A 13499-nucleotide genomic window follows, 5' to 3' on the forward strand; every position below is an offset into this window, starting at 1 on the left:
GATAATAGTAGAAGATTCTTTGTCCGCCTCAAGAAACTTTTTCTGCTTCCCTGCTGACGTCTACTACTGTGCACACGGAGTCTGGGATCACAGATGACAGGGCTAGCCCTTTGTTGTGAGAAAAATAAAACAAGAGCCTGGGACTAACATTTTCACTATTTTGTTATAAAATGACACTAATTCAAGTGACACTGAAATTGTACTAACAAGCATATAATTAAAATTTCTTTTGTGTTCAGTAAGAGGCAATGATAAAAAATAACTAATTCTGGAATGGAGTACTTCTTTTGAATATAAATTTTTAGGTAAAGTCTAATTTTAGATGTGTTTTGTATTTATTAGAACTTGGAGCAGTCTGTCTTCTAAAATCAATTTAAGGGGTAAAGTTACAAGGTAGTATTGAAGAAAATGGAACAAACTTTGTTATATTTCAAGGAAGAAAAAAACAAGTCATTTGAAATTTTATTGATTTCTCATTCCATGATATGCCTTAAAGAAAAAAAAAAAAAACACTGTCAACAAAGATCAGAAATAATTCATGAGTAGTCCTCAAATGGGTTGTGTACTTGTTAACTTTCAAAAATTATTCATGAATTTTGAAAAATGAGTACTTTAAAATATAAATTACATCTAGATGTAACTTGTTATTCTAATCTATAAGAAGTTGTAAATAAATTTCCTTTTTTCCCCTATAGATTCTATAGTTAAAGGTTTATATCCTTATTCAGTCCTAAAGTGAACATACAAGCAGGCACTTAGCTATCACCAGAAAAGAAACATGGATGTCATAATATTTCCTGTGTAACACCATTAACGTTTTTCTCTGACTGCTATAGCTTTGAAGTGTTCCAGTCTAATCAGGACACAACACTTATCCTATGGCTACATGAGATAAAAGATTTTGAATGTTGAATAAGAATAAATAGAATATTTATCATTGTACCACCAATTAAAAAAGAAAAATACCCATAGCTTTGATTTATAACATACAAATGTATGTATAGTCTGAATTAAAAAAAAAAGATACCAGCAGAATATTACAAACTTGTATGTTAGATAACATATGTGTTTCAAAGTAGAAACAAGTTAAAAAGAAAGCAACATGTACAGTGGAACATGCTTGACTAGTTACCAGGTGACATCTGGAAAGTTGATGCTTAAGAACTTCAGTTTATAAGCCGCCATTGATGCTGAACTCATTATGTTTGCCAATGCCTGTTTCCTTGGCCTTAATCCTGTGTTTGATTTCCTTATGCAAATTAAAAAGCATTAGGAGTGACTTCCTCTAAATATTTTGATTATCAGGGAAACAAAGATTCATTAGTTGGTGACCTTTTTCCAAATGAAGAAGATAAACTAAGAAAGAGAGAGCAGGAAGAAGAGACAGAAGGAAGAAAATAAAGAATCCTTCCTCAGATGCTAACCAAATAATCAGAAGTATACTTAGTTTTCATACTCTTCTTAAAAATATTGATCCTAAGCATATCCTAAAATAAAAGAAATATTCAAAATAATGAAAAGGTGGAAAAAAGTACCAAAGTGGGAGAGTACACAAGGAATGAAGAGAAAGAAAATCACAGTTAATATAGCCTCCTGTAATAGAGATGAAAATTAGCTCTGAAATTCCAGTGACCAAAATCAAAAACATAAGCACAATGGATTCTGAAAAACATCACGAGAAATGAAAATGCTCCTGTCTCTGAATAGATAGAGGCGTTCATCACCTGGGCCTGCAATTAGAAGTCCTTTAAACAATAGAGAAGTATTAGTGACAAGAAATTACTACTGACATTTCTTAGATCTTCTATGAAATCATATGAAATTTATAAAAATACAGAGCTGGTATTCAAATTTATATTGTTACAACTAAACATCCACAACAGCGTTCCCAAATATGTCAATTCCTGGTTGCCAGCAATCCCAGTCCCCAATTCCCTACTCCATTAACTACAGTATTCCAATTATTCATTAACATAATTATTGTCGTTATAAACATGATTCACACACAATGGGAATAGTGCTCACAATTTACACTAATACAGAAGCTTAAATTGGGACAAGACGCACATAGCCATCTACTTTCTTCCTTTCCCCAACTGTTCATCCCAAGCTTCTGAAAGGCTTTTAAAAAGGACTCCCAAACTCAGCTATTACGAATGTTAGCTTAGTAGTTCTAGATTTAGACTCAGCTATCAAGAATGTTAGCTTAGTAGTTCTAGATTTAGACTCAGCTATCAAGAATGTTAGCTTAGTAGTTCTAGATTTAGACTCAGCTCTCTACTCTATTGTTGCTGCTTTTAAAGGACTTCTCAGGCACAGTCATTTGGAGTTACTGGGACCTGATCAACTTTTCTGTCTGGCACAAGAGTCCTCTGTAAGCATGGCTCCCATCATTTGCCTGCCATTGTATTAAGGGACACCTTGAGTTCATGAAAAAGGATACTCTTATGAGTAAATTTTCACTTTCAAATCATTTTATCTCATAACAACAATGACTTTTGAAATGTTTTGTTTCTTTTCTGATTAAACTTCAGTTATTAAAGGTTGTAAACTCGAAAAAACAGCCCCACTCTTCCTGTAGTCTGTGTATGAAATACTTAACAATCTCGCAAAATCATGTAAATGCAGAAAGAATTATATTATCTGCTGACATAATTCTCTATGTAATTCTTTTCTAAAAGAAATTGTGCTATGTAAGCTACTTGCCTTTAAAAGATATGCATATGGAAAGTTAAAATATAGTTCATCAAAGCTCATAGACCCTTTATTTGTACTTATAATCTAAAAACCAAATTTGAACATCATTCAGGCAGTAATACATTTATACTGTCAACTTCTTTCTTGAAGGTAAAGCTTACCCTTCTCCAAATTTTTAGAAATCATTTGGAGTTATTTGCTTACAGTAATTTCTGCTACTTTTGACACTTCCCTAAAAAAGCCTTTCTTTGGAAGCTCCTGTTGTTTCTCTACTGAGAGCACAATGCTCAGATGTGGCCTGAATGTAGGTGCTTAACATGAATAATAAATAGCTGGAATAAGCTTGTGCATTTCAAATAAAGAGAATAACAAAGAAATAGCACTGTAACATTGACTATATTCTCCTAAGGAAGATTCATGACAAGTGTATGTGTCCCATGTGACAAACACAGCTACATGAGATGACATAAGATAAACTTACAGTAAAAGGAAGGATTTAATTAGATCTGTCCTATTTCTCAAGGGGACAGAGTAATATGAAAGAGCAATTACTTTGCAAATGCACAGTGGAAGGACCAGCTGACTAGAGAACTGTTTCTCTTCATTCTTTACATTTTAAAATGTAACTTGGGTTTTCAATATAAGTGGTCTAAGAGACAAATAGTAAAAGATTAGATGAAATAAGGCCTCTCATTCGGTTATGTCATAGCACATGTTGTTGGAGGCAGAGAATTTTCGTCAACACCAAATTGGTAGTGAGAGATTCTGTTATCAGTGCAACATACGGAGGTTAAAACGTTGCTTCATCGCAGGAGACTCTGGAGCCAGGAAGCAGTCTCGACAGCGAGTCATCATTCAGCTGCCAGCCAATGGCGGCAAGGAATGCTCAGACCCACTATATGAAGAGAAGGCCTGTGAAGCTCCTCCCACATGTCACAGCTACAGGTAAGGGAGGGAAAGGAGGTAGGTGGGGCACTTGGTAATTCCTGGCTAGATCTTTCAGACAGGTACTCCTTCTGACCACTCAGTAGGATACTGGAGCCACCATTCTGTACCTGTATTTCTTAGAACTTCTCCACTTCTCAAGTTACCTCTCATAGGGCAAATAGATTTGTCAATTTCCCTACTGTGGAGGTGCCGCTAGTAGGTAGGGAGACTGCCTTATGCGGATATAGACTGTAAAATAAGAAAAAGCAGAAAGAATTTAAAAACAAGATACGTCATATTCTTTACGGAGCACTATCTTTGTCACGGGAATAACCAAGAATGTCTCCCTTGTCACCAAAGAATTCCTATGTGTGAGCACTGTGGCTCAGGAAGTGATATTGTTCCTCTACAATGCTAGGGAGATGTTTATTTCCTATTTGTCTGTTTTCACTTCCTGGAAATTTGAAGTCACTGAAGCTACACATAATCTCAAAATTGTATTGCAGAAATATGGCCTCCTTGGTATTATGAATAAACATTCCCTCATTGAACCTGGCTGAAGTGCATGATTGCAATGCTTACAACCAATGAAATGCCATGTACTGTGACATTAATTAATGGAATGTATAATCACAACATAGTTATTTAAGTGGAGATTAGGTTAAATTTGCCATCTTAATACATGTATTATTAATTCAGAGATGACAGATATTGTTACTATGTGTCTATACTAGAAACATTATTATTTGTCCAATGTGTTGATTTTTGGAATTTGTTTTTGTTGTGGGATATTGTGATTTACCATTACCTCTGTAGTGATCATCCAACTGGCCATATACAGGGGACTCCTGGCAGGCCTGGAATTTACTTAGTGGAATGCAACACTTCTGGTGCCAGCTGGGGCATCTCTTGGTAGTATGAATAAGACATCCAAAAGCCCTCTGTCACTGTGGAGTCTGTTTCTATAGAACTTGCTAATGATATAGTCTTGTCTCTAATACCATAGAAAGAATTCTGTATTATGTTGTTTTTATAAGGGTTTAATGACTGGCTACATTCAACTCAGGTAAAACTGACAGTGGGTAAATAACCTGCTTTTTGTTGACACTACATTATCTCTATGATTTGCCTGCTATCTCTGCTTCCTCTCACTGAGATTTTATCCTTCTACTGTAGGTGGAAGACACACAAATGGCGCAGGTGCCAGTTAGTTCCTTGGAGTATTCAACAGGATGTCCCTGGAGCACAGGAAGGCTGCGGGCCTGGGCGGCAGGCAAGAGGTGGGAGACAGCACAGCAGTGCTGACTTGCTTTGTATCTCTCCAATATTCTGTCTTTTATCTTCACTGCTGCCTTGTTACCCTTTATATTGCTATCAGGCTTGGATAGAGCACAGCAGATAGAAACAGCTTTGACCTATTTTACCTAACACCAGAAACCAGAAATTTGGCTCTTGAAATTTTGTTCTTTGGCAAAAACACATAATTGTTGCATTCTTCACTAATTAATAGGTGGAAGAAAATCAGAAGCGTGGTTCGTTTATGACATAGATCATAATATAACTAAATCTTTTGTGTGTTTATAATTTATGATGATTCATAGCACTTTAGTGGATACTTTAACAATCACTATATTTCATAATTCTTATTTATATGCATTACATTTGTGTATGCATATAATATACTACTGTACCTGGATAGCTTTCTTGAAATTCTCAATGGTGACATTTCTAATAACGCAGAGGCTATCCAAAGCCCTGATCATAATTGATACTGGATTTTAAGTTGAATATTTATTTACTTAAAGCTTTCAGTAGTATGTGAGTTGTGGATTGTTCACAGTGCTACAGATCATGGAATCCTGCAGAAGTATGTGGTGGAAAGCTATCACATTTTACATCTCAAGCTTTGGAGAGTAGTGTTCATAGCCATATATGAAATGACATACTTGGAATTTAAATATTTTATTATTGTTGTTCATATAAACTGTCAATAGTTAATATGAACATTGGAAATATAGCTTAATGTGTAATAGAACACACTTCTACCTTTCTTTAACCTATAAAGATGTGTTTGTGCTCCCTTATTTGTATTTATTTTCTTAATGATGATTCAAAAGTTTGTGTAGACTTGACATTGAGTTCTAGATTTTACAGTAATAAAATAAAGTTTTTAATCTTGAGAAAAACTTCTTTTAGAAATAATCTATTTTTAAATTGTTCTTAAATGAAGTCTTAGTTTGAAACACTAATTTTAGTTTATTACTTATTTACTTATATGCATGGCAATATTTATGACTCCGTTTTGCTTGCATAACTTTCATTGGGAATCTTCAGCTATGTGGGGTGTTGTCTGTGGTATGCCAGGAGCTGATGTCTTAGGCAGTGAACTGGACAAGATGATAGTCTTGAACTAATAGTGAAAATACAGATTTATTAAAAGTTAAAGTAAAAGCACAGAATGCCCACCTCAGGATGGGAACATATTCTAGCAAGCATGCAGTTTAAAAGCTATAGATTTAGAATCAGGAGCATATATTTACCAAAGGACAGAGAGTTCTCTGAAGGGATGGATCTTTCTTTGGCTGCTATGTTATGTGTGGTGTGGTGTGTGTGTGTGTGTGTGTGTGTGTGTGTGTGTGTGTGTGTGTTTCTGTGTGTCTGTGTGTGTCTATGTATCTGTGTGTGTCTGTGTGGTGTGTGTGTGTGTCTGTGTCTGTGTGTGTCTGTGTGTGTCTGTGTGTGTCTGTGTGTGTGCATGCGTGCATATGTGTGTGCTTGTGTGTGTGTGTGTGATCTAAGTGATAGCCATTCTTGGCTTACATGTCTGGAGCTACTCACAGCCACATAAGTCTGACCTATCTGTCTATCATGTGTCCGTCATGAAGCTTAGATAAATGACTCTTGCTGGAGCTATTATAAAACTGAGCAGGTTTTTTTTTTCCCATTGCAAATCTTTCTTCAAGAAATTGATTAATGCCATATCATTCACTGACAACTCCTCCTTTGAGCCAAGTGTGAATTCATGTACAATCAAGGGTCTACATGGAATTGCAAATGGTACAAGACATGGGTGGGTTTGGAAGTCGAATATAAAAGCTTCAGTTCCAATCATTTCACAAACATAAGGCAGCCTTTCCTCCTCTAGTCACCTTGTAGGAGGAAAAGAAAATGCATGCTTCAAATGTAGGATTCCTTCAATTTTAATATACAAACACCCACAAATAGTACTCAGCAATCAATGGTCAGAATACGAAAGGTATATTTTATAGATTTCCACTAGAGAAACTGTTGGATATTGTTGTACTGCCTAGTTTTGTGTCAACTTGACAAAGTTAGAGCCATCAGAGAGGAGAGAGACTCAGTTGAGAAAATGCCTCCATAGATAGGACAGTGGAACCTTTTTAAAATTATTGATTGATGTGGGAAGGGCCCGGTCTATTGTGTGTCATGCTTTCCTGGACTGGTGACTGGTCCTGGGATGTAAAAAAGAGCAGGCTAAGCAAGCCTTGAAAATCAAGTCAGTAAGTAACATTCCTTCATGACTTATGCACCAGCTCCTACCCTGCTTTAGTTCCTATTCTGAATTCCTTCAATGATGAAATGATAAGAAATCATAACCCAAATAAAGCTTTTCCACCCCAAGTTGCTTTTTGGTTATGATATTTCATCACAGCAATAGTAGCCCTAACTAAGACAAAGAGAGAGGCACACATGTGAAGTGCCTCCATAATTCAAAACTCCACTATTAAAGGCTGCATGACCTTGAGTGATTCACTTCCTCTATTTGAGGCTGAAAACATAGAAGCCTTGCAGCACTGGGCTCACATTGTCCTCGTGTAAAGATAATTCCTTCTTCTTCCTGGCAGTCAATGACCCCGGTGACTGCACAGAATGTCACAGGGGCACAGAAGCAACAGTATGAATGTGGTCTCTTGCTATTTGGATACACTGGCTGTATAGAAACTGATTTTTTTACAATGGTCATTGACTTTTTCATGTCCAAATCTGATAGTCACTGTTCTATTCTGGTCCTAGTAAGTACTTATTTCTTATTATCTCACAATCTTACCCACTTCCTATGCAAAAGAGAAAGTTGTCTTTGGCTCTCTCAGTGCCACTTTCTCCTGGCTTTTGGGTGTTCTATTGCAGGCTTCCTGTTTGGTGCCTCTCGAATCTTTAAACAATGCTTTCTAAAATTGGCACAGTCTGACACTGCCCTCTGTCTCTGTCTCTCTGTCTCTGCCTCTCTCTCTCTCTCTCTCTCTCTCTCTCTGTGTGTGTGTGTGTGTGTGTGTGTGTGTGTGAGAGAGAGAGAGAGAGAGAGAGAGAGAGAGAGAGAGAGAGACAGACAGACAGACAGACAGACAGACAGAGACAGAGACAAAGAGAGGACAAAGTTGCATTATAGCAACTGGTTTAATTTTAGGATAGCAACTTCAATGCAACAGACTTCTTCTCTTTATTTTACTAGTCTATGGATATTTCCTTTCCTTGCAGCTTGTGTTCCTATAGAGCATGAGATGGAGAGAAGTATCTTTTGTTCATGGAAACAAAAAAACAAACAAAACAAACAAATAAAAAAAAGTTTCCTTACATTGATATTCTATTCATGGTTGCCTCCAGAACTGTGCACAATTAGCTTCTTAGTGTCTCACCATCTTTATCTTTGACACCATATGGTCACAGGCATAAGAATAGATAGATGATAGATAGATAGATAGATAGATAGATAGATAGATAGATAGATAGATAGATAGATAGATAGATAAAATGCTTTCCTTTAGTAGCTGAAGTGATGTTGCATAAATTTATCCAGTAAAGTCAGTAGAATGGGCACCTCTGGGTTGTTTAGTACATCAGACTTTCTAATCCAGCTAGTCATTCATTTGAGACTGCATTGAGAAGTCTGGGCAAAAAAAAAGCCAGGGATGTTTGAAAGAGTAGGTGATACTGAAACCAAGGAGCTTGCATTTCTTAGGGAAATGAGAACATTTAAGCCCACTCAACAAATTGGAGTTAAAGACTGAAAGCAATTGATTGCAAATTTGATCATTAGAAGCCAACAGAGTACGGAAGGCTTATTCTTGGCTTGTCCCCTTTTACTAACATAAGCATCCAGGAGAGAGGGACACACAGTGTGATCCATTCTATAAACTAAGTATTTGAGCTAAGAAATGCAATTGATAAGCTCATAGAAAAGTGGGTTGGTTGAGGCCACGGTGATGTGAGCTGGAGCCTGGGGTGATTTTGTGGAGATGTATAAATGTCAGCATCAGTGTTTGAGACTGTGTTCAATACGTGAAAAGAGCAAGGTCTGAGGAAAGCAGTGCTTTATCTGTCAGCGTGTGCAGAATAAATTAGAACGATAGGACACTTGGGCCCAGCTTCTGGCTAAGACGCTGTTAGAACAATAAAAGGTTGAAGAAACAGAGACTCTGGTGAGAATCCAGTGTGAAAATTGACAGAAATAAATAGATATTGGCCTTAAAAAATGTGAAGATATTTGTAGAACTTCATGGCAGAAACTAGAATGGATAGTAGAAATACGAGTTAAAGTTGAACCATGGACTCTTTAAGCCAATATTTTCAGCTTCATAATAGTTCCATTGGTGAAAATAATTAACTCTGAAAGAAGAGCTAATTTGAGAAGTTGTTGTTTATATAATTTTGCATGGTATATTTGCCAAGTATGAGGAGCCTAATCTGAGATTGAAACAGATATGTCACTGTAAAGGTAGCACAGAATGGTAGATAATTATTTGACCAACATTCCATGAAATGATTTGTTGTTTTATAGGAAACCTCAGATCTCCAAGATATTCTATGTATTTATATAAAAAGATGGTAATAATATTTTTGATTAGTATATTTCCTTTTTCTCTAGCCTATTTACATTCTAAACTTTTTAGTTATTTCTTTTAAGCTAAAGTGTTTAGATTAAAATTAATATTTCTATAATTTACTAACTTTACCATTTCCTTCTTTGCATCAGAAATTTCATTATAGGAATTAAAATATAGCCATTACCCTTGAACACTATACTAGGACTCTAAAAATGGATATATTTATTGTGTGGCCTTTATCAAATGATTTGCCTGTACTAGAGATTAGTAAACTATAGTTTATCAACCAAATCTAGTCAATAGCCTATACCTTTGTAGTTAACATTATATTAGAACAGAGCCATCCGTATTTCATTATGTATTGCTTGTGACTACTGTCAAGATATATGGCAAAATTGAATAGCTACAAGAGATAATGTCTCAGAAAGCAAAAATTATTTGCTATCTCAGCTTTACAGAAACAAATTACTGGCCCCAATCTAATCTCAGAAGTAAATAATCACTGCTATAGTCACAACTCCTAGTAGTACTTCAATCAATAGCATCACATAGTTCTATCTTGTCCGTAGTTCAAGTTTCCAAATTAAGCTCGTTAATGAAGAAACCCACTTAACACTATGAGAGATTCAGCTCTAAAATCTATTATAGTAGTAAAATCTTCCCCTTAAGAATGAAATCACAGCATTATGTAGGAAATAACAGAATGCAATAATGACTCATGTTAACTCTAGTAGTAAACTTTTTAAGGAAAAAAAATAGTTAAAGATAAAACCTGAAAATAGAAACAGTATGGTAGACAAAAGGCAATAGCTGTTTTAGGTCTTTGCAATTCCTTTCTCTAATGATAAATCATATCACAACTAGATGTTAATTTTTGGTTTACTTATGTATTACATAGAGAGGAATTAAAGGATTCATTTTGCATAATAAATATGCAGCTCTTAGCACAATTCTTGCAAGGTCTTGTTATAGTCCAGTTCTTCTCAGACTTGAGTTTCAACATCACTAGGAAAGTAAAACATTAATTTCTCTTCTATACACGCTAGCAGGCAGAGACAGAAGCTTCCTTTAAACTAAGTATGTACTCCTCTAAAAGTCTTATAAGACTTTGATAAAATAAATACATAATCACTTGTAGGTTGTGGTTACTATAACAATATGCCACAAGGTCAAAGTGCTAAGTGATTAAATTTCTGATGAAGGCTTTTTTGTTTCTGGCATCAGCGCATATTTTCCCTGTAGCTTAAGTGGGAGATAGATAGATAGATAGATAGATAGATAGATAGATAGATAGATAGATAGACAGACAGACAGACAGACAGATAGGTGGGTGGGCGGGCAGGCGGGCAGACAAACGGACAGACGGATGGATGGACAGATGGATGGATAGACAGACAGATACATGTGATCACAGAGAGGAAGCTCTCTACAGTCTCATTTTATAAGAACATCAATCTCACCATAAGAAACCATTCTCTTGGGAGCAGATCTAACTCAGATACCAAGTCTCCATCTCTTGACTCCCTTATATTGGGAATATTGCCTCAGCCTATGAATTTTAGAGAAATGTAATTCAGTTCATCTCATCAGTGTCTTAAAATTCCTATTCTGATTCACAGGTCTGTATGTCTGTTATATTAAACTTTCTCAAAAACCTGTATAAACAGGGTAATACCAGTCCGTAAGGCTAAGGTACATTTCCTGATTACTACTCAATATAATTAATGATTGTATTAAAAATATTTGCTAAATACATGCTATACAATTTAAAGAATAAAAATATATAGATAATATCATATAGTAAGAAATATTATAAAGCATACATGGCTTAATTTCAAGGCAAAGCAGTAATTCATATTTCATGACTCTGTAAATACAATGACCACAGGAAAATAGAAGAAAAAAATCAGAGATGACCATTGCCCTACACTCAATGAGAAAAGAAGTTTCATTTAAACACAGAAAAAGAGCATGATGTAAAATCTATACATTTAAGGGCAATGTATTGGCTGCTTTGTTTAGGGCTTCTCTCAATGTATTTGAGGCAGACAGACATCCTTTGGGGACTGGAATACCAGGAGAAAAGAATAGATTTTTTTTCAATTAGAAAAGAAGAAGAAAATGTAGCAAAATATCTAACAGCTTAAGAACTAAAAAGGTGAGGAATACCGAATGGCTGAGAAGCACCTGAAAAAATGTTCAGCATCCTTAATCATCAGGGAAATGCAAATAAAAACAACCTTGAGATTCCACCTCAAACCAGTCAGAATGGCTAAGATCAAAAATTCAGGTGACAGCAAATGCTGGCAAGGAGGTGGAGAAAGAGGAACACTTCTCCATTGTTGGTGGGATTGCAAGCTTGTACAACCACTCTGGAAATCAGTCTGGCGGTTCCTAAGAAAATTGGACATAGTACTACCGGAGGATCCAGCAATACCTCTCCTGGGCATATGACCAGATGATGTTCCAACCTGTAAGAAGGACACATGCTCCACTATGTTCATAGCAGCCTTATTTATAATAGCCAGAAGCTGGAAAGAACCCAGATGCCCCTCAACAGAGGAATGGATACAAAAAAATGTGGTACATTTACACAATGGAGTACTACTCAGCTATTAAAAAGAATGAATTTATGAAATTCCTAGGCAAATGGATGGACCTGGAGGGCATCATCCTGAGTGAGGTAACCCAATCACAAAAGAACTCAAAGGATATGTTCTCACTGATAAGTGGATATTAGCCCAGAAACTTAGAATACCCAAGATATAAGATACAATTTGCTAAACACATGAAACTCAAGAAGAATGAAGACCAAAGTGTGGACACTTTGCCCCTTCTTAGAATTGGGAACAAAACACCCATGGAAGGAGTTACAGAGACAAAGTTTGGAGCTGAGACGAAAGGATGAACCATCTAGAGACTGCCATATCCAGGGATCCATCCCATAATCAGCCTCCAAATGCTGACACCATTGCATACACTAACAAGATTTTGCTGAAAGGACCCTGATATAGTTGTCTCTTGTGAGACTATGCCGGGGCCTAGCAAACACAGAAGTGGATGCTCACAATCAGCTATTGGATGGATCACAGGGCCCCCAATGGAGGAGCTAGAGAAAGTACCCAAGGAGCTAAAGGGGTCTGCAATCCTATAGATGGAACAACAATATGAACTAACCAGTACCCCCTGGAGCTTGTGTCTCTAGCTGCATATGTATCAAAAGATGGCCTAGTCTGACATCAGTGGAAAGAGAGGCCCATTGGTCGTGCAAACTTTATATGCCTCAGTACAGGGGAACACCAGGGCCAAGAAGTAGGAGTGGGTGGGTAGAGGAGTGGGGGGGAGGGTATGGGGGACTTTTTGGATAGCATTAGAAATGTAAATGAAGAAAATACCTAATTAAAATTAAAAAAAAAAGAATTTAAAAAAAAGAACAAAAAATACAGAAAAATAAAAGATTTTTTTAAAGCATTGTAATTTTAAAGGCTTCCCTCATGTTGCTCAGGTCATTTGTACATAAACGTGTCACATAACTGAAGCCTCCACTGTCTTTTCTCTCTGTGTACCTGTCTACTGTCCAGATGATATTTAGAAGACCAAGTCATTCCTTTACCTGGTGAATATATTATTGAATCCTAATCATATTTATGGATAAATGTAGCACTGGAATTGCATTAGAAAGAAAATATCTGGCTCATAGCAATGACAATTTGGGGCAGCCCAAACCCAAGTCTAGATTGCATGCCTTCTCCTCCTGCCTGCATGAGCATCGCAATCTCTCAGATTTCGCTGCCATTTACCAATTTCTGAACTCCATGGGATTACTGAGGCACTATCTCTTAACCAATGGTTAGTTATTATTTAAGCAGGCACCAAGGGCTTGGTTTTCTAGTTCTTCAAGTTCTCTTCTAGCCACCAGAGCAGATGTGTTAGCCAGGAATACAGAAGGATTAGATGACATTTGAAGTGGAAATAAACAGAAAGGTTGATTTCTGCCTCCAAACTAGAGTATCAAGGCCCTATAGATAGTAA

At 36.4% G+C, this 13499-nt stretch overlaps 1 protein-coding gene across 1 annotated transcript in view; it reads left to right on the forward strand.

The window, feature by feature from the left end:
- Positions 1-13499, forward strand: part of Thsd7a (thrombospondin type 1 domain containing 7A) — a 420538-nt gene that overhangs the window by 335297 nt on the left and 71742 nt on the right. The window contains exons 10-11 of the mRNA XM_085840819.1: positions 3510-3642; positions 4801-4904. Coding sequence (XP_085696945.1) covers positions 3510-3642; positions 4801-4904 — 237 coding nt within the window. The remainder of the gene's footprint in view (positions 1-3509; positions 3643-4800; positions 4905-13499) is intronic.

Source organism: Mus caroli, unplaced genomic scaffold, assembly GCF_978045245.1.
Source record: "Mus caroli unplaced genomic scaffold, Mus_caroli_1 scaffold_7, whole genome shotgun sequence".
Lineage (NCBI taxonomy): Eukaryota > Metazoa > Chordata > Mammalia > Rodentia > Muridae > Mus > Mus caroli.